This window comes from Urocitellus parryii, chromosome 3, assembly GCF_045843805.1.
Source record: "Urocitellus parryii isolate mUroPar1 chromosome 3, mUroPar1.hap1, whole genome shotgun sequence".
NCBI lineage: Eukaryota > Metazoa > Chordata > Mammalia > Rodentia > Sciuridae > Urocitellus > Urocitellus parryii.
Window position 1 is genome coordinate 117,014,084 of NC_135533.1, and position 21,864 is coordinate 117,035,947.

General features: G+C 45.5%; 1 protein-coding gene across 2 annotated transcripts in view; it reads left to right on the top strand.

The window, feature by feature from the left end:
- Nucleotides 1-21,864, top strand: part of Limk2 (LIM domain kinase 2) — a 71,427-nt gene that overhangs the window by 42,697 nt on the left and 6,866 nt on the right. For both annotated transcript variants that reach the window (XM_026408949.2, XM_026408950.2), the window contains 13 exons: nucleotides 5,116-5,251; nucleotides 6,006-6,115; nucleotides 6,783-6,971; nucleotides 8,584-8,689; nucleotides 9,009-9,205; nucleotides 11,077-11,263; nucleotides 12,173-12,259; nucleotides 13,918-14,049; nucleotides 14,242-14,298; nucleotides 17,943-18,008; nucleotides 19,052-19,226; nucleotides 19,964-20,019; nucleotides 21,526-21,683. In XM_026408949.2, the coding sequence (XP_026264734.1) occupies nucleotides 5,116-5,251; nucleotides 6,006-6,115; nucleotides 6,783-6,971; nucleotides 8,584-8,689; nucleotides 9,009-9,205; nucleotides 11,077-11,263; nucleotides 12,173-12,259; nucleotides 13,918-14,049; nucleotides 14,242-14,298; nucleotides 17,943-18,008; nucleotides 19,052-19,226; nucleotides 19,964-20,019; nucleotides 21,526-21,683 (1,656 nt within the window). The remainder of the gene's footprint in view (nucleotides 1-5,115; nucleotides 5,252-6,005; nucleotides 6,116-6,782; nucleotides 6,972-8,583; nucleotides 8,690-9,008; nucleotides 9,206-11,076; nucleotides 11,264-12,172; nucleotides 12,260-13,917; nucleotides 14,050-14,241; nucleotides 14,299-17,942; nucleotides 18,009-19,051; nucleotides 19,227-19,963; nucleotides 20,020-21,525; nucleotides 21,684-21,864) is intronic.

Sequence of the window (21,864 nt, forward strand, 5' to 3'; positions counted from 1 at the left end):
TATGGTGGTTATAGGCTCTAAGAATCTGAGGTGAGACGTTTTTTAGTAGTGCCTTATATTTCCAGAATGTGTTTTTGATTTTTTTGTTTTTTCCTAAAGGACAGAGATAACTGCTGGAAAACAGAAAACTGGAATAAATGAAGGAAAAAAATGAATTATGCCATTTAACATTCACTGTTTAGCTAAAGGAGAATAATCCTAAAGGGTTAATACTTGAAGGGACTTGAGCTATCAGGATGCTAGCCTTCTCATTGTCACAGATCAGAATTTTGAAGCCTAGCTGTTGAGACATGCTGTATCATTCAGAAGATGTACAGAGGAGACGGCTTCCTCACCAAGTACCCATAAATTCAGGTTCCAACTTTATTGTTTAAGGGTTGGGCAGCTTTGCACGGTGACTTGACATAGACTTTGGTTTTCAGTCTTCTGGTCTGAAAACAAGAATGATCCTAGCCAGGTGCTATGGCACATGCCTATAATCCCAGAGACTCTGGAGACTGAGGCAGAAGGATCACAAGGTCAAGTCCAGCCCACACAACTTGGCGGGAACTTGTCTCAAAAAAATAAAGCCAGCTATGGGGCTGTAATCCAAGCAACTCATGAAGCTAAGGCAGGAGGATCATAAGTTCAAGGCCAGTTTGGTCAGTTTAGTGAAGCTCTATCTCAAAAATTTTAAAAAGGGCTGGATGAGGTGGCACACTTGTAATACTAGCTGCTAAAAAGGCTGAGACAGGAGAATTGTGAGTTCAAAGCCAGCCTCAGCAATGGTGAGGCCCTAAGCAACTCAATAAGACTCTGTCTCTAAATAAAACACAAAATAGGGCTGGGGATGTGGCTCAGTGGTGGAGTGCTTCAGAGTTCAATCCCTAGTACCCCCAAAAAAATTTTTTAAAGGGGATCGGGGTATAGCTTAGTAGTAAAGCACCTTTGACTTCAATCCCCATACCATACACGCACACACACAAAAGAATAATTCTTCCACCTTGCAGAGTTATAGTCAGGATTAAAGATAATTTAAGGAAAGCATCCTATACCATGGCTGGAATTTGACTGGCATTCAAAGAATAGCAGATATCGTCAATACCTAAGCTAGAACACTAAAGTTTCCAGTGGCCTAAGAACCCAGTTGCCTTCTGTAGCAAAACAGAGCTGTGGACCAGTCTTCCTATCAACTGTTCACCTTCCTGTTCTTCAGAGACACCTGTGGTGATTACTTTGGCCTTGTATCTGGCTGTAACCTTCAAAGGCTTTCCTTGACACAGATGTGTGATTGCTGATGTCGCTCTCCAACCAAGTGTTCTTCCCAGCAGACTGGTGTGACTGTCTCCTGCATGCCTGCACTCGTTCCTCTCCTAGCTCCCTCTCCTGGGCCTGGCCAGGGCTACTTGGAATGAACAAAAGCAGGATATTGGCAATAGAAAGGAGGGGCGTGTTCTGGTGCTCCCATGCCCTGTGGCGCACATACCATTGCAAGGGCGTAACAGCCCAAGCCTGCAGTTGGGTGCAAAAGTGTCTGTACCAGCTTTTCTCCACTGCAGACAGGAGAAAGGCAAGGCTTGGTGACAGGAATTATGCAACCTTTATGCTCCTACCTGGACTACTGGTTCTTGCCACTCCCCCATTTTCAGTTTAGAAACATTTGCTACTCTGCTGGGCCATTGGCGTAGATACTGAGTCTACCAAGAGTAATTAGGACACTGTCACTGCTTTCAGAGAGCTAACAGTATGGTGAAGGAGAAAGGTTTCTAGACCTCCTTAGCTCATGATCTTTAAGTCAGTAGGTAGGAGGCAAGAAGGAAGCCCCTCCTTGTAGTGGGGCCCTCTGCTAAGTACCTGAAGGTCAGAACCACATTTAATTCACACTGCTACCCTGAAGGTGATGATGTTACCATTTCACAACTGAGAAGTGAAAGGGCTAGCTCAAGATCACTTAGGAGGTGGATACTAATTCCGAGTTTAGAACCTCAGGTCACCTGGGGAAAAAATGCTGATATGCACAGAGTTGGGATCTGGGAGACAGTGTATCTCCTCATTTCACAGTTGGGGGAACCTACAGAGGAAAAGGGGCTTGTGGCACCCAAGAACTTGAACCCAGATCTCTCTCCTAATGAACTATTCATCCAACAAGTGTCTTACATTAAATTTGAGCCCCTTGCCCAGAACAGGGTCTTCTCTTCTTCCTTTGTCTTCACTGCACAATTATAAACAATATACTCACTCTCCATACCATACCCAGCTCTCAAGATCCTGAAATTCAGCATCCACTGGATAAGACTATGAAGTAGGAATAGTTATCAGTGTCTTTTGAGCACCCGGGAGGAATTGTACACTTCTGGAAGATAAGAGGATTTTCAGGGTCCTGCTTCTCTAGACCTCCTTAGCTTGGCAGCTTTTCACAGCTGTTTTAACCCATTCCTGTTTCCTATCTTGGCAGCTTTTCACAGCTGTTTTAACTCATTCCTGTTTCCTATCTCTACTTCCTGCAGTGCTTGGAAGTAGTAGCATCACTGTAATCTCTTACCTATATCATTATCATCTTTTTTTAATATTTATTTTTTAGTTTTAAGTTGGCACAATGACTTTATTTTATATTTATGTGGTGCTGAGGATTGAACCCAGTGCCTCATGCATGCTAGGCGAGTGCTCTACCACTGAGCCCCAACCCCAACCCCTCATTATCATCTTTAATTAAAGTTAATATTTGTTGAGTTCCTGCTGTATTAGGCCTTTTATATAAGCTATCTATACATTTAATACATAGTATTTCATTAAATTTCCTAGCAGTCCATTCTACAGATAAGAAAATTGGGTCAAAGAAGTGATCTTCCCAAGATGACATAAATTGTAAGTGGCAGGATCAGAATTTAAACCAAGAGGCAGCCCACACTGCCTCTTAGAAGAGAGGATGTGGCCAGTGTAGGTAATGCAAGGCCTTGAGGATAAGAATAGGATGTCTACATAAAAAGAGAAGGGAGACCAATAGAGTAGAGGAACAGGATCAAGAGGGAGGGAAGAGGGGAGGATTGGGGAAATTCTGGGAAAAAATTTTATGTCTGTGTACAAATATGCCACAATTAATTCTGCTTTTATTTATTTATATAAAATTATAATGCTCTAATTAAAATACTACTAATAAAAGGAAGATCAGTAGAGCAGTGGATCAGAGACAGGAAGAAAAGGAAATGGGAGGTACTTTAGAATTAGATCGCTCAAATTACATAATGCATGAGGCTGTGGGCTGTGGTTGTGGCTCAGTGGCAGAGTGTTTGCCTGGCATGTGTAAGGCACTGGGTTCGATCCTTAGCACCACATTAACAACAACAAAAAAATAGAATAAAGGCATGTTCATCTACAACTACAAAAAAATTATGTAATGTGCTTGTAGAACAAATATGTCACAATGAATCCTACTAATATGTTTAATTGTAATAGACCGATAAAAACCATTTAAAAAAAAATTGGGAGTTTAACCATGCGTAGTGGCATGTACCTATAATCCCAGCTACTTGGGGTGCCAAGGCAGGAGGATCCCTTGAGCCTAGGAATTTGAGGAAATATTGAACAATATAGTGAGATAGCAAGACCCCATATCCCTCCTAAAAAAAAATTAGTTGAAAATAAATACTTCTCCCTTCTTATCAATATTAACTTTTTGGAAGTTGCCCTGGGGCTGGGACTGTGGCTCAAGCGGTAGCATGCTCGCCTGGCATGCGGGTGGCCCGGGTTCGATCCTCAGCACCACATACAAACATTGTGTCCGCCGAAAACTAAAAAATAAATTAAAAATTAAAAAAAAAAAAAGATCAATTGCCTTATAGAATAACCCACATTAAGGATTTGCCTGATGAGCTTCTTTATGCTTAACGTGTTTTTTGGCAAGAACATTTTATCATAATGTGTTATGCTCCAATTCGGGACCCCCAAAGACCACCAGAGACTCAAGATCGATGTAAGCAGCAAAGAGGTGTTTATTGCGAGCTAGCTCCATCCTCCGCACACACACACAGCAACTGGTGACTCTGAGAGGCCCTGAGCCCAGGGTTTGCAGCATTTTTATACATTCTTTGGAGAGGGCAGGGACTTCACATACATCATAGCAAATCATCACACACCTCGGGAAGATCAAATAACAGCTCTAAAACATGATTAGCACATTCACTGGTGGGAACAAGTTGGGTAGGGGTGATTGGTCAGTACAAAAGGGGTATTCATTTGAACTGATTGGTTTAAGCCAAGTGGGGTGTTCGTGCTGAACTACATGGTTCCCCAACATGTTATCAACCACCATAAACTACTGGGAGGGTCATCTGGCATCCCAGGTATTTCCCTGTCTCATGCTGATTGGTGGCTGCTAGGGGGCTGCTATGGATCCCCCCCTAGCCTGACTGAGTCAGGGACACCTGGCCTGGCAGATCTCTCCTGTTATTTGTAGATAAACAACTTAGCAGGGTGGGAATGTGCCTAGGAGTGCTCTGTGGGTTTTTCCAAGGACAAAGGTGATGTCCCTTCCTTGAACAGGCTTTGCTCTGAGATAGAGGCTGGTTTTTCAAATGCTGTTGGTAATGGGTAGGTTTTTGTTTCTTGTTTTTTTATTTTTTGTTTTTGTGGTGCTGGGTATTGAACCCAAGGCCTTGTGCATGCAAGGCAAGCACTCTACCAATTGAGCTTTATCCCCAGCCCATGGGTAGGTTTTGAAGAGTGAAAATGATTGAACTTCTTTGGCCTATTGAAATATCTGTCTAGATCTAAGGTTCTTAACTAGAGTCATGAATTGGCTTCAGGGAATCCTTGATACACACACACTCCACACCAAATTATATGCACATTTTCCTTATATGTTCATTTTTCTGGGGGAGGTTTCTTGGCTCTTTTTAGATTCTCAGAAGGCTCCAAGACCCAAAGACTCTGCTTACAGAGGCAGGCAGTGCAGAGCTAGCCCCGGGAGCCTCATTCACTCTGAACCAGCTTCCTTTGGGGAGATGGCACTAAGCTATAACTTTCCCACTTCCTGTCTCTGAATCAAAGAGAGGACTGTTGAACCTGGGAGCCAGGAACAACCTGTGTGTATGGTGGCAGGGATCTAAGGGCATTTCTGTTCTTGTCTTGCCTCAACAGGTGTTCAGAATGTCAGGATTCCCTCACCAACTGGTACTACGAGAAGGATGGGAAGCTTTATTGCCACAAGGACTACTGGAGGAAGTTTGGGGAGTTCTGCCATGGGTGCTCCCTGCTAATGACAGGACCTGTCATGGTGAGTGGGTCTCTGCATCTCTGCCCTTCTTGGTCATCGCAGTCTATTGACTGTGCTTCCAGTTCCCTGTGGTCATTCATTTTTGGACTTCCCATCAGTCAGGGTCTCCCCTTCATTCATTCTACCAACAAGTGTCTATTGTGAACTTATTAACAGCTATGAGTCTTTCCTCAAAGATTTAACAGTCCAGTGTTGGGAATGGGTGGATAGACAATGGAGGAGACACAGTACAGTGGAATAACGACCTTAAATGAAAGTATTACAGATTGATAGGAAGATACACCTAGGTTGTTTTCAGGGATCAGAAAGGGAGAACCTAGAATGAGTTGGCCAAAAGATTCTGTCTCCCTTACCTGCCCTAGACAGAGGGCTTTAAGTATAGCCTAGACTTGCCAACCCTGTGTTGAAGGAATGAGCCTTTGTAATGCATGTGATTATTTCTAGGAATGCATTCTCATGACTGAGATCAATATATACATATACACACGCGTGCACACGCGCACACACACACACACACACATTTATTTATTTGTTGTTTATTTTAACCTTGAGGAGTGACAGGAGGCACCAATCTGATACTTCTTTTGGAAGCTCTATGTCAAGGATTAAAAGGCTGGATTTTAATTCTTTATTAGAAAGAGTAGATTTTTTACTGGGGTTTATAGAGCTCTGACTTGAAGTCACTCACCTATCCCTCCAATAACAGTGATGACTCACTTTTTCTCTCTGTACCCTTCTCCCTACCTGATCATAGGTGGCTGGGGAATTCAAGTACCATCCAGAGTGTTTTGCTTGTATGAGCTGCAAGGTGATCATCGAGGATGGGGATGCATATGCCCTGGTACAGCATGCCACACTCTACTGGTAAGATGGTGGCCCTGTGTCTGTTCTCCCCTACAATGTGGCCAGGAAAGAGGTGCCTGTGGCAGCATGAATTGGGTAGAAAGACTGTTGGTGGTCAGAGCACCAGATTCCTATCATAGCAATGCTGTGAAACAGCTCTGTCGTCCATAAGCAGAACCATTAACATCTCTGTGCCCTCTGTCCTTATCTACCATCTAACCTCACTCTACCCTGAGATCCTCCCAGAGTAAAGATGCTCTCCAAGGAAGATCTCAGACCATTAAAGGCAAAGGCTCCTTAGAGCTCACCTGTCTCACCATATCCGATTACCTTGATTGACAAAAGAAGTGTGTGTGGTGGGGGCTGAGGGAGATAGGACCTGGAGCAAAGTACTTAAAAAAAAAAAAAAATCAAAAGCAGAGCAAGAAAACAAAGATCATCTCACCCCTAGGCCAGGGTTTTTCCTAGTACACCACCCATTGCAGATCCACTTCACTACCCCCAGTGCCAGCCCACCCCAGAGAATCCAGTTTCCTCTATCTAATAGCCATCAAGAATAATGACAGAGGGTGATGATGACACTGTAGATAGTATTGGTTAAAGCCACCTGGTCCAGTATTGAGGGAACTTCCGGCAGGGGGTTTGGGGGAACTTCAGGAGCTCAGTCCCCTTTGTGTTCTCTCTCCAGTGGAAAATGCCACAATGAGGTGGTGTTGGCACCCATGTTTGAGAGGCTCTCCACAGAATCTGTTCAGGACCAGCTGCCCTACTCTGTCACACTCATCTCCATGCCAGCTACCACTGAGGACAGGCGGGGCTTCTCCGTGTCTGTAGAAAGTGCCTGCTCCAACTATGCCACCACCGTGCAAGTGAAAGAGTGAGTATGTTAAGGAACTCTTCATGCAGTCCACAGAAGTGCCTGAAAGAGCTCAGAACTCCAGTCTTATGCAAAGCTCCCTTAATCTTCATCTCCCATCTTTTCCTGGAGCTCACTATATAGTAAGCACACCTGGCCCTTGGCACTTAGAGTTCTTTTTAACCTAGACTGCTTCCTATCAGATGCCTAGAGCCAGAGTCTCTCATTTTCAGGTGTCAGATTTTAGATCATGTTTGTTCTTCAAAATTATCTGACTCAATTAATGTATATTAGTTTGATTATCATCTATTCTCCTGACTAGAATGTAACATCCAGAGGAAATTGATTTGTCTTATTCAATACTACATGCCCAGGGACTGGAATAGTGACTAGCATTGGCAGGCATTCTTTTATTATTGTTTTGTTGTTTGAGTAAATGAATGAATGAAGAAAGGAAAAAATGAGATCCGTGGCCCGAAGAGGATAAGACTCCATCCTAGGTCCAGGCCAAGGAAAAGATAAGGGTCATGTTCATGCAATACCAGTAATCAGACACCAGTGCCATTACCCTGTAAATATTGCTTGTATGTGTTGGGCATGAAGTCAGAGCTTACAACATAAGTGAGAAGTATTAGGGTTGACGAAATCGGGAGGAAGTAAGCTTTGCTTTTCAGTTTCATTAGAAAAAAGAAAGAGGGGGAGCCAGACATGATAGTGCACTCTGAAATCCCAGTGTCTTCGGAGGCTTAGGAGGATTGGAAGTTTGAGGCCAACCTTGGCAACATAAGATCCTGTCCCAAAAATTTTTTAAAGGTATGGGATATAGTTTAGTAATAGACTGCCCCTGGTTTCAATCCCCAGTACTTCAAATAAAAAAGAGGGGAGGGAATTGTATTCAGGGCAGAGGAAGAGAAGCATCTCTACAGATCAGGGAGTTTGTGGTTTTGTCTGTTGTTGATTGACAGTAACCAGAGAAAGGACTATTAAGCATGGAGGACACCTGAAATCCCAGCAACTCAGAAGGTTGAGGCAGGAGGATCAAAGTTCAAAGCCAGCCTCAGCAACTTTTGTTCTCAAATTTAAAAATTAAGAGCTGGGGGTATACCAAAAAGCATACACAAAAAACAAAAGAGAGACTAGAAAGCCTGGATTATGAAGATCCAGCAGGTTCATTGAGGGATTTAATCAACAAGGTGAAGTGACCAAATTGACCTTTTAGAAGGATCACTGGTATGGAGGTTACATGGGAGAAGGAAAGAGTCTAGAGACATAGAGACCAGTTAGGAGGCTGTTGCAGTGATCCAGGTAAGATGTGTTGGTAACTATGGTGATGGAGAGAAGGCAGGATTCTCAGAAATGGGCAGGGGGTGGGGGGAGGGAGGGAGGGAATGAGGGAACTCCAGAGGGGAAGGTGATGTCCAAGTTTCTGGTTTAGACCACTAGGTGAGTACCGATGCTCTTCACTGAGGTGGAACATCCTGCAAAGGATGTTACCTTTCTGTTGGGGGGAGGGGTGCCTGGGCCACGTGGATCAGTGGGGCCTGGGGTCTGGTGAACCTTCTCTGCTCAAGCATTATTAGTCTGGTAAGTTTTTAGGATATCTTCATCCTGCTTCAACCCCTGTCTGGCTTAGGGTCAACCGGATGCACATCAGTCCCAACAACCGCAATGCCATCCACCCTGGGGACCGCATCCTGGAGATCAATGGCACCCCTGTCCGCACACTCCAAGTGGAGGAGGTACAGCATGTCTTATCTGTCTTGTGGGGGTGGGACATGGAACAGACCCTCTCAGAAGATTAGGCTGTAGCCATTTCTTTGTCTTGGCACTGAGCCTGTGGCCACTAGTGACCTCTTTTGTCACTAGCAGGTTCTTAGGGCAGCAGATGACAGGGCTGCCAGAATGCTAGGCAGAGGTTACTCTGAGGCTGCTGGTATCTGGAGACCACCATTAGCCAAATGGAGCATTGGCCACAATGCTTGGCTCATCTGGGAGGCAGTGGATAGCCTGGGATGGGGCAGCCTGTGGGAGCCAGCCTTACACTGCTCTTGGCCATAGGTGGAAGATGCAATTAGCCAAACAAGCCAGACACTTCAGCTGTTGATTGAACATGACCCCGTCTCCCAGCGCCTGGACCAGCTGCGGTTAGATGCCCGGCTTTCTCCCCACATACAGAATGATGGACATTCTCACACCCTCAGCACTCTGGACACCAAGGACAATCTGGAGGGGACACTGAGGAGACGCTCCCTGAGGTGCCACCTCCCACCCCAGCTCTATTCTGTCCTGTGTTTCAACCTCCGAAGCTGAGCTGACTTTTGAAGTCCAGCAACATTAGAAGGAAACCATCTGGCCAGGAACAGGCTATGAGGGCTTATATTGACCCACCTACCCTATGGGAATCGCTTTTTATAGCCAAGGTCTATGCAGACCCAGCTGCTTGCCAGGTTTTCTTAGAAACAAAAGTTAGGCTCTCTCCACTGAATTCCTGAGCTAGAAAAGAAGTAGTGATGTTAAACACTAAAGGGCAACATGGAGGAAGTATGGAGCTCAGAACTGGGAGTATAGGCACAGGTAGGATTGAATAAGTATATATAAATGAGCCAGGCACAGTAATTCATGCCTATAATACCAGTGACTCAGGAAGCTGAGGCAGGAGGATCACAAGTTATAAGCCAAACTGGGCAACTTAGTGATACCCTGTCTCAAAAATAAAGTAAAAAGGGATGGGGGTATAGGTCAATGGTAGAGGACCCTATGTTCAATCCTCAGAACTGCCCAAAAAAAAGAAAGAAAAATAAAAAATATAGTATATATTAGGACTTTAAAAATGATAAAGCAAAGCAAGAGGTGAAGTCAAGTTGTTTTAGTTTGAGGAACCAATCACCCCATACCTCAGAGTCTGCCACATCTGTGGAAGGGAGCAATCACCTATGTGCAAGCCCCAAGTGGGAGACTTATGGAAGAGGAGTCAGTTATCTCACATTTATATTAGGATTAAATGTGGAAAGGGACAGATTTGTATAGTGTTGGTTGGCCTAGGGTCAGTACTCAGTACATGTGAAATATTATTAGGATCTTTAGAAATCCAGTTCTTTAGCCCCTGGTCGAACAGGCAGAGTTAGTCAGGGCCCTCTCGGCTGGCCTCTGTTGAAAACAGAGGATTCTTCCCACAGGTTGTTCCCATCACTCCTGGCTGACTTGGCGTTAGTCAGCATGATGGAGTTAGTAGAGGCAGAGCACCAAAGGCAGAGAAGGTCTATAAATGCATGACCTGGAAAAGGGAAGATATGGGGGGCTGGAGATCAGCCTAGATACCTTGAGGGCCATCATACAGGATAGAGGGAATGAAGGAAAGAAGATCCAGCAGGTCCATTATGTGCTCTTGTGGGCATGTTCAGTGGCAAGCAAAACAAAAGAGCAAGAACAAGCAAGCCCGTGTGGCAGGACAAGCCACGAGCCACCCACCTCAGTCCTCTCTGGGTATCTCAGTAAAGCAGGAGTATACCCCAGAAAGAAGTTTGCAGGGTTTCTGTTCACCTAGTGCTGTGATCTTCAGCCTCCTTGTCCTTTCTTCAGTAAATCAAAGTAACAGTCATCAATCATTACTGCTCCCAGGTAATTTTGAATGGTAATATGTTGTCATTATAACCTGATTAGTAACTTGAATCAAGCAGATATGGGAGGTAGTCTATAATGCTGTAATATGTTGGGCATTATAAATTAATATAATCTAGTTAATTCTTCCAGGTGGGAAGTACTCAGAGTTTCCCCTACCACCTTTTTTTCCTCCCTCCCACTCTGTGTCTCTCTCTGTCACACACACACACACACACAGTTTTGGGAATTGAATCCAGAGCCTCATGCATGCTAGACAGGTATTCTACCACTGAATTACATCCCTAGCATCCATATTTCCCATTTTGGATTTATTATGCTTAAATAAACTTCTGGTGTCTGCAGCTCAAAAGTAGCATCTGTCGATATAAGAGCCCCTGCTCCCCAGTAATAATATCTGAACTACAGATATTGGAACAAATGGATTTACCTGAGGTTTCTACCGTGAGGGTATTCTGACTGGTCTCTGAGGACTATCTCTTCTACCCTCATTTTTCCTCGTCCTCAGGCGCAGTAATAGCATCTCTAAGTCCCCTGGCCCAAGCTCCCCCAAGGAGCCCCTGCTGCTCAGCCGAGACATCAGCCGCTCAGAATCCCTCCGCTGTTCTAGCAGCTATTCACAGCAGATCTTCCGACCATGTGACCTGATCCATGGAGAGGTCCTGGGAAAGGGCTTCTTTGGGCAGGCCATCAAGGTGAGCATAGACAGCAGCTTCTGCATTTTTCTGCCCCCCACCTCTCTTGCCTTCTTTTGGGGAGTCCACACTCTACACTGTGCAGGACATCAGGCCTCCTTGGCTGCAGGTGATGATATAAGGGTTGCCCTGCCCCACCCTGCCCTAGCCATCTAAAGGCAATGTCACTTCTATAGTGAGCTTGTAGCTCAGGAGACCAGGGTTGGGATGAACTTTTCTGTCAGTGGGGGTGTATAAAGTACCCACAGGCCCCAGTGCTGGTCATGCTGCAAGGAAGAGATGGGGGAATGGCTCCTGCCACCCTGTTTACCTGGTGAACAGCCCAGGGACTAACTTCTTTCTCTTTCTCTCCTCCTCCTCTGCTGAAAGCTGGGAGGGGGGGTCAGGTAAGCCATGTATCTCAGCTTGTGGGGCAGCGGGGCTGGAGAGTTCACCCCACCCACCCGGTTCCTTGGTGCATGTCTGTGGCACTGACCCTCCTGCCCCACCAGACTTCTGTTCACCCAAGTGACTCACTCCAGTACCAGATGACCAGAGCCCCTGCTTGGCTTGGCAGTGTCCCCTCCTGCCTCCTTCCCTACTTTCCTTCTCTGGATTCTTGCCTCTCCTCCGCGCATGCCCAGCTCTCCAGGGAAGAGGGTGTACTTCCCTCAGAGTCCCCTGTTGTCCCATGCTGTGTCCTCCACATGTGGACTCTATTGGTCTTATGTGGCTCAGTGTATCTTCCAAGGGATGGGACAGCCAGTTGCTTAGTTTTTGTTTTTTTGTGGTGCTGGGGATTGAACCCAGGGCCTTGCGCATGCCAGGCAAGCACTCTGTCATTGAGCTATACCACAGCTGTAGATTTCCACAACAGTTCTCCAGAACTGCCTCTGCTTTCTGCATAATTAATAGTCATCCTCTCTGTAGGTGACACACAAAGCCACAGGCAAAGTGATGGTCATGAAGGAGTTAATTCGATGTGATGAGGAGACACAGAAGACTTTCCTGACTGAGGTAAGAAAGTAGGGTTGGAGCTGTCACTGTGCCTGTAGTCTAAACCACTAGGCAGGAGGATTCCTTGAACCCAGAGTTCAGGGCCAACCTCAGCACTGTAGTGAGACCCTCTCTTTTTAAAAAAGAAAGAGCCAGGCATGGTGGCTCACACCTGTAATCCCAGTGGCTCCGGAGGCTGAGACAGAAGAATCGTGAGTTCAAAGCCAGCCTCAGCCACAGCAAGACTAAGCAATTCAGTGAGATGCTGTCTCTAAATAAAATACAAAATAGGGCTGGGGATGGGGCTCAGTGGCCGAGTACCCCTGAGTTCAATGTCCAGTACCAAAAAAAAAGCAGGGGCGGGGGACTGGGGGATGTAGCTCAGAGGTTAAGTGCCCCTGAGTTCAGTCCCTGGTACCAAAAAAGAAAGGCTTGGGGGAGGGAGGGAGGGAGAGAGAAAGAAAGTGGAGTAGGGGGTGGGATTTTAGTGTCACCATTGGAAGAGGGTTAGTGGTTTCAAGAGAAAACTTAGTTTGGAATCACTGTCTTAAAGACTGAGCAGCACTAGAGGAATATCTCTATCCCTTCTAAATTATAGCATAATTTATTTGTTCAATGAAAACTTATTTAAAAACAGCACAAAGCCAAGCATCATGGCACATGCCTGTAATCCCAATGACTCAGACTGAGGCAGGAGGGTTGCAAGTTTGAGCTGGCCTCTGGCAACTTAGCAAGACCCTGTCAAAATTTTAAAAAAAGAAAAAAGAAAGGGGGGCTGGAGTTATGGCTCAGCAGTAGAGCGCTTGCCTCGCATGTGCTAGGCCCTGGTTCGATCCTCAGCACCACATAAAAATAAATAAATAAAATGAACATATTGTGTCCATCTTCAATTAAAAAAAGAAAAGAAAAGAAAGGACTGGGGATATAGCTCAGTGTTAAAGCCCCCACCCCCACCCCTAGGTTCAAGCCCTGGTACTAAAAAAATAAACAAGCTGGGTACAAGGAATGTGATAACAAACAAGATGTGGTTTAGAGAAACTCTCAGACTATGAGAATGATGGATTAAAAAAAAGACCAATTTAATTCCCCACTTGGTGCTACTGTCACCAACTGAACACCCTATAGGGCGCCTAGAATAGGACTCCCAGAAAACTGACACCCCTTGATAATCTATAGTTTTTACCATCCCTCCCACATTCCTCCATGGAGGAGCTTCAGTTGGGAACGCCTGTATTCTAGGTGCTACTCCCCAGGCCTTTGTTTCATTCTTGGGCTCTTCCACTCCAATTCACCAGCAAAGTTCCTAGAAAGGCAAGATCCCAAGGGCCAAGCCTATAAGGCCGTCCCCATCCACATAGTGGTATTCTTCCCTCTCCTTGATCCTAGTGCCTGGCCACATCATATAAGATAGGAGAGGGGCTGGGATTGTGGCTCAGCAATAGATCACTCGCCTAACACAGGTGGGACTGGGTTCAATCCTCAGCACCACATAAAAATAAAGGCATTGTGTTGTGTCCATCTACACCTAAAAAAAATAAATATTTTTTTTAAAAAAAGAAAAGATAGGAGGCAGGAGAGGCAGTTCATGCTTGCTGAGCTGACTCCCTGACAGGTGGAGGGAAGAGGACTTGGTGAAAAGTTAGCCATCCACCCTCTGGCCTTCTCCTACCCTCACCCAGGTGAAAGTGATGCGCAGCCTAGACCACCCCAACGTGCTCAAGTTCATTGGTGTGCTGTACAAGGACAAGAAGCTGAACCTGCTGACAGAATACATTGAGGGGGGTACACTGAAGGATTTTCTGCGCAGTGTGGTGAGCATACTGCCCCATAGTCAACAAGAGCCTTGGCAGGCTGTTCAGAGTGACACCTGTGTCCCCAAAGATCATGTTGGGGGGAACAAGCACAGACAGGGAGGCTGCACTGGCATATGCATACCATGCTGACCCATGGGGCCTGCACCACTTGTGGCCACAGCCTCTGACTGGCATTCCCCTACCCTGCAGGACCCATTCCCCTGGCAACAGAAGGTCAGATTTGCAAAAGGCATCGCCTCCGGAATGGTGAGTCCAATCTAAAACTCTGCCATCACAGGAGTAAGGAGAAGTGTGAAGATTCTGGACTGCTCTAGAAGACAGATACCCCATCCTGTCCATATTGTGTAGGCTGGGTCATTAAGGAGCTGTTAAGTTTCTCTCTCGGGGCCAGTGAAATTGCTTCTGGCCAACTGTTCTCAGCCTACAACCCTTTTCTCAAAGGATTCCAAATCTCTAAAGATAAATGGGGAATGGATCAGGTAAACTACAGAGGCAAACCATAACACAAGATGGCCTGGTCTTGCTATCACAGAGGTGTTCAAGTGCTGAGAGCCCTTGAAGCAAGCAGAGACCTCATTGCCTAGGAAATCAGAAGGAAGAAATGAGTTTCAATGAGTTCTGAAGGATGGGCTAGAATTAGATAAAAGTGCACATTAGCAGAGAAGCCCAAAGATTTAGGTGATGACAGCAGCAAAAACCTGGGAGGATAAAGGAAGAAACTGTATATTCCCAGGAATTAATGATCCAATCTTAGCAGTCTTTACAGTTGGCAAATTCGAAGTGCTTCGTATGTGCCAGGCACTAAGCTGAGGGGTTAACACATGTGAACATGTTTATTCTTCACAACCCTCCATTTCCAGATATGAAGCTGAGGCTAAAGTTTTAGAGACAGGGCTGGAGTCCTGGGCTGGTTAGTCTGACCCATCCACATCTGGGATTTTAACCACTGTTCTTTACACGAGGTCCATGAAGGTAGTATTAGTTTGAAACAGTAGATTCGAGTTCCTATGTTTCAAAAGATAAATAGATTTTTGTAAAATATTTATTTTTTAGTTATAGGTGGACACAATATGTTTATTTTATTTTTATGTGGTACTGAGGATCGAACCCAGTGCCTCACACATGCTAGCCGGGCACTGTGCCTCCGAGCCACAACCCCAGCCCAAGACAAATAGATTTTTTTTTTTATTGATTGTTCAAAACATTACAGAGCTCATGATAAATCATCTTTCATACATTTGACTCAATTGGGTTTTGAACTCCCATTTCTACCCCAAATACAGATTGCAGAATCACATCTGTTACATACTCACATTTTTACATAATGGCATATTAGTGACTGTTGTATTCTGCTACCTTTCCTATCCCCTACTATCCCCCCTCCCCTCCCCTCCCATCTTCCCTCTCTGCCTCCTCTGCTGTTGCTCAATTCTCTCCCTTTTTTCCCCCTCCCCCTTGCCCCTCATAACCTCTTATAATTTTGTGTATCATTGAAGGTCTCCTACCATTTCCATATGCTTTCTCTTCTCTCTCCCTTTCTCTCCCCCCAATCATCTTTGTTTACTGTTAGTCTTTTCCTCATGCTCTTCCTTCCTGTTCTGTTCTTAGTTGCTCTCTTTATATCAAAGAAGACATTTGGCATTTGTTTTTTAGGGCTTGGCTAGCTTCACTTAGCATAATCTGCTCTAATGCCATCCATTTCCCTGAATAAACAAATGGGACTTACTTAAACTAAAAAGTTTTTTCTCAGCAAGAGAAACAATAAAAGAGGTAAATAGAGAGCCTACATCCTGGGAACAAATTTTTACCCCTCACACATCAGATAGAGCCCTAATATCCAGAATGTACAAAGAACTCAAAAAAATTAAACAATAACAAATAATCCAATCAACAAATGGGCCAAGGACCTGAACAGACATTTCTCAGAGGAGGACATACAATCAATCAACAAGTACATGAAAAAATGCTCACCATCTTTAGCAATCAGAGAAATGCAAATCAAAACCACCTTAAGATATCATCTCACTCCAGTAAGATTGGCAACCATTATGAAGTCAAACAACAATAAGTGTTGGCGAGGATGTGGGGAAAAGGGTACACTTGTACACTGCTGGTGGGACTGCAAAATGGTGAGGCCAATTTGGAAAGCAGTATGGAGATTCCTGGGAAAGCTGGGAATGGATCCACCATTTGACCCAGCTATCACCCTTCTCGGACTATTCCCTGAGGACCTTAAAAGAGCGCACTATAGGGATACGGCCACATCAATGATTATAGCGGCACAATTCACAATAGCTAGACTGTGGAACCAACCTAGATGCCCTTCAATAGATTAATGGATAAAAAAAATGTGGCATCTATATACAATGGAGTATTATGCAGCACTAAGAAATGACAAATAGATTTTTAAGCACTTTTTAAGTAATGTTTCATTACCAGAGCCTCATCTTTTCCAAGGTGAGTCTGGAATGGTCCGTAGATTGGGATAGAATTGGGAGAGTCTCAGAAGGGATTGTTAGAGAGGGACAGTAAAGCATTTCAGATTTCTAAATTAAGGTACCAAAAATAAATTAAATAATAAATTAAGGTACCAACAGAGGGACATGATGGAGTCTAAATGGAGAAACTGTTTGGCAGTGAGAGAACAGGAGTTGGGGAAAGAGTCAGGGTAACTTGAGATACCTGATGTCGCAGTGATGGTCAGGGAAAAAAATCTGGGATTGGGAAGACCTTGTATTGGTGCCTCCTGAAACTGATCTGCTAGCAGAACCTTCCACCATCTCCTGGTAGGAAACTATTTCTTTGAGGCAGCAGGTTAGGGATGGGCTGTTGGTCACCTAGTCATCTGCAGAAAAGGAGCAGCTGGAGTTGTGGGACAGAAAAGGCATCCATGTAATGGGTAGAAAGATGGCTTTGAGAAGGGCTGACACTGAGTAGGCTGGAAGGGAAAAAACAGATACACAAAGGTCTTAGGAGCAGGGAACATGGAAAAAGTGCCTACAGCCTTTGAGCAAGGCAGGCAACCAGATCATGAGCTCCAGTTTTGAGTGTGTTGCCCCAGGTGTGAACAGTTCCAGGAGGCTAGAGGCTGGAAGCAGCATTGCAGGGGCCTGGAGAAGGAGCAGTGGCACTTTTTGCATTTGCAAGGGAAGAGAAGGAAAAAAGAAGTGATAAGAACCAAGGTGGAGCCCTGGAGAGGGAAAATAGCTAACAGGAACTTATTTAAAAACATTTAGATAGAAGAGGGAGAAGAGGGTGGGATGGGGATATGACTCAGTGGGAGAGCACTTGCCTAGCATGTCTGAAGCACTGGTTTCCACCCCCAGTATGGGGGAGGGGGAATGGGTGAAGTTAAAGTATAGTCTGAGTAAGGAGAGTAGAGTCTCAAGGGAAAGGTGTCATGAACATAGAGCTAGTTAGACCAGGAAGGAAGTCACTTCTTCTTTATCACAGGCAGGAAAGGATCCAAAATGGCTGAAGTCAAGAGATTCAAGGTATGGGGAAAGGAGGGAGCTTACATCTGAAGGCATTCATTTCAGATGGCCTTGATCTAAGTAAAATGGGTAGAGGTGATAGGGAGCTGCAAGGGCCATGACCCCATGGCCCAATGGAATTGAGGACTTAAAGAGAGAGCAATGAGGTCTTAGACCAGCTTTGTTAGTGACTGGTGAACAAAAAGATGGGCAGGAGATGGCAGCAAGGAGGGAGAGGAAACCCAGGCAGCCTTTGTCTTCCAGTTAGTGTTGGAACAAGAAGTAGCTGTGGCGGGGGCTTGAGTCCACTGTTCAGGTTAGGTTCTGAAGCTAGGCAGGGTTGCCCTGGGAATAGAGCAGTTTCCAGAATCAGAGTGTGGTTGGTTTACTGGCCTTTGACTGGTGTTTCTGTTCTAGGCCTATTTGCACTCCATGTGCATCATCCACCGGGATCTGAATTCACACAACTGCCTCATCAAGTTGGTATGTCCCTCACTCTGGGCCTGGCTGGAGCCTCCCTAGGGCCAGCCCTCCTGAATTCCGTCACCAAGGAAGCTGAGCATGGGTTCTGACTTCAGGCTAGAGGTGTTGCCTGAGGGCTCCTTATCTTGCCCTTCCTGTTGCTTACAAGGCACTCCTGTCTTCTGGAAGTTCCCAGACACATGCAGATACAATGTTACCTCTTTGAATTATTTTAACTAGAAGGGACCTCATGGCTGGGAGAGGTGGCTCAGTAATAGAGCTCTTACAAGGCACTGGGGTTGACCCTTAACACTATAAAAAGTTGGAGGGACCTTAGAAGTTCTTTAATAGCATATAGAACCCTGATGATTTGCCATTTTTTGCCCCTGTAAAACAGCTCATTGCTAACCCTGTTTTATAGCATTTGAACCTGAAACCTCAATCTGAGGCTAAGAGCTAATAAATTTACAGTGACCAGTTTGAGGCTAGCATTCCTCCCACAACCCCTCAGCTGTGGTTGTTACACTATTGTTATTCCTATTGACTTGCAATCTGGCTTCCCTGGTGTCCACCAACTGGGTGTCCACCAACCGGCCCTAGCCCCCACTCTCTGGACCCACACCAAACATTCTTAATCCCTTCTCGCATGACTGCCCTGTAGCTATCCCAAAAGCTTATCTCACCAAGTCACCCCCACTGCCTCCACCTTATCATTTTCTCTCTTATCCTGGTTCTAGCAACTACCTCAAATCTTTTTTGGAAAAAGGCAGAACAGGAAAAAACAAAACAAATCCCTGTCCCACCTTTAAATTCCATTCTACAGGTTCCAGAGTCCTACTCCTCCAGGGTTGCTGTGGTTCTATTGTAAACCTTCTCTTGAGCTGGGAATCTGCCAACAGCATACACCAGACTGATAGAAATACAAACGCACAGCCACATCTATTTCTACTGTGACTCTCCTTTGCTGTGTACCTTTGCTCCCTTTCTCTTGCCTATGCCCACACCCTACAGCCAGGTTTGAGAACATCCCCCACCAAGTCCTGACCTGGTCCTTGTCCAACCAGGACAAGACTGTGGTGGTAGCAGACTTTGGGCTGTCGCGGCTTATAGTGGAAGAGAGGAAAAGGCCCCCAGTAGAGAAGGCCACCACCAAGAAACGCACCTTGCGCAAGAATGACCGCAAAAAACGCTACACAGTGGTGGGAAACCCTTACTGGATGGCTCCTGAGATGCTGAATGGTGAGTCCTGAAACCCTGAAGGGAATGCCCCTGAGTGAAAACAAGCCACATCTTGTAGCTGAACCCCGAGAACTACTGGGGAGGCCTGAGAAGTGTAGGGCCAGACATCCAGAGCTGGGGGCTTGGTGGTTTTTAACCTTCAGCAGGCCAGACCTTATAAACTCCCTCCTCCCTGAGCTCATGAGTGGGCGCTGATTATTGTGCCTGACATAGGGTAAAGTCTGGTTTCACAAAAGGCTGGCTTTTGTACCCCAAGGGTGGCTGAGAACTCAGTGTATTCATTGCCCAACCTCAGCTTTTCCTCTCTCCAGGCTGAGAACTGAAGTATGGTGCCCCCTGGTGGATAATACTCAAACCAGCCCAGGCATTCTTGAAAGGCACAGGATTGAAAGGCCTGATGCAATTCTTTTCAGTCTGAGGCCCAGAGAAGTTCAGTGGCTTGCCGTGGGACACACAGCTGGCTGAAAGCAGAATCTAAATGAATGTGGGTGCAATTCTTTTCCCCTGTACTATGCAGTTGCATCTGGGCAATGCTGTATAAAGTCTCTCCAAGGCAGGCCACTCAAAACTGAGTAGAAATGATTTTCAAATGGAACCCATATTGGGCAGCCTTTGGGGCATCCCCCAGAACCTGTTCTGTAGTCCTGGTTTTGTCTCTGGGTTGGCTTGACCTTACACCCAGTGCAGAGCAGGTAAGAGATGTAAACTTAACAGCCTACTCTCCTCTATTCCCCAAGGAAAGAGCTACGATGAGACAGTGGATGTCTTCTCTTTTGGGATCGTTCTCTGCGAGGTAAGCTTTGGCACAGAGGCCAGGTCTGAGGCAGCAGGCCTAGCAGCCCTGCCTCATTTCATGTTTGAGGGCCTTTCCTCCTAGGGATGAATAGCTCACCATAAAATCAATGTGATATAAAGTTTTAGTATTTGTAATACATTCCACATTTGAGTCTCATTGGTCCTATGAGAGGACTAAGGAGGTTGTTTCAGGTGAAGAAATAGAGGCTCAGAAAGGGGCAGTGGGTAGTTCTTAGTCACATGGAAGTAAGGGGCAGATGCTCAATTGACATCAGAATTCTAGTAGGAAGCCAGATGTGGTGACACACACCTGGAATCACAGTGATTTAGCGGCTGAGGCAGAAGGATCACAAATTTGAGGCCTTGGAAGCTTAGCAAGACCCTGTCTCAAAAGTGTTTAAGAAGGCTATGGATATAGCTCAGTGGTAGAGCACCCCTAAGTTCAATACCCAGTACTGGTTTTGAAAAATTTAAAAAAATTACCAGTAGGAAAGGCAAGGGATTGTTCATGTGCTGTTAGTTTTTAGGCCAACTGTAGCCTTTTCCAATTCCCCTCTGTTCGTTGTTCCCCAGGACCTAAACCCATCAACTGGAAGTACCAACCCTGTGGTAGGAACCACTGGATACAGACTGAATCTTGGAAAGATTCCTGCCTTTAGCAATTTAGCAGTCATCCAGCAACAGAGCTCAGTGTATCTCAAAGCAGTCAGTCAACAACCTGCTTAGTCCTCTCATAGAAACAATGAGACATTTGAAGGCTTCTGTCATTTCCACAAAGTTGTGAGTGGGAAAGGAAAGGAGAGACTAAGATTGGTTAGAACAATGAAGGAAAGTTTTTGTTGTTTTAGTAATTTTCTTTGTGGAGTGCAGTGGTGCACAGCTTTAATCCCAGCTATTCAAGAGGAAAAGGCAGGAGAATCCCAAGTTCCAGGCTAGCCTGGGCAATTTAGCAAGACCCCATCTCAAAATAAAAATTTTTTAAAAAAATTGCTGAGGATGTAGCTAAGTGGTAAAGAACTTGCCTAGCAAGTAGAAGGCCCTGGGTTCATTCATTCAATCCCCAGTACTACCCCCCCCCCAAAAAAAAAAGATTCTTCTTTAATAGATGGCAATTGAGCATCTGCTGAGTACAAAGGAGTAAACTGGTACCAGAGTTTCAGACATGAATCAAACCTAGCCCCTCACCTCACAGAGCCTTGACTCTAAACACAGCCATAAGAGGAACAGGCAGGGCAAGTTGGGATGAGTGGAAGTTGGGAGCCTTTAGGTGCCAAATTAGAACATTGTCCTTCTGCTGTCTTCCATACCCTCCTTAGTAACCAGATTCTCCGTGGAAAGAGAGGTCTGGATTAGCAAATTCTAGAGAGATGAAAGCAAGCAGCTCTCTAATCTAGTTTTTACCACTCCTTATTTTGTGCATTCTTCTGTTCGCACACCAGCATCCCTTTCCCCTGCCATATAGCTGCCTTCTATAGTCCTTTCTAACCAGCTATTTTATCAACAGATCATTGGGCAAGTGTATGCAGATCCTGATTGCCTGCCTCGAACACTGGACTTTGGCCTGAACGTGAAGCTTTTCTGGGAGAAGTTTGTCCCCACAGACTGCCCCCCAGCCTTCTTTCCCCTGGCTGCTATCTGCTGCAAACTGGAGCCTGAGAGCAGGTTGGTATCCTACCCCTTTCTCCCAGCTTATAGGGTCTTGGGATGCTTCTCTAGCCTTAAGTCGCCTCCAAGATCTTCTCAGGCACAAGGGGCAGCAGAAGCATTGAGCTCAAGATTGCAGCTGTCAAACCCTGAAGCTACCTGACAACTCTGACACATACCAGGTTTGAGGGGAGAGAGA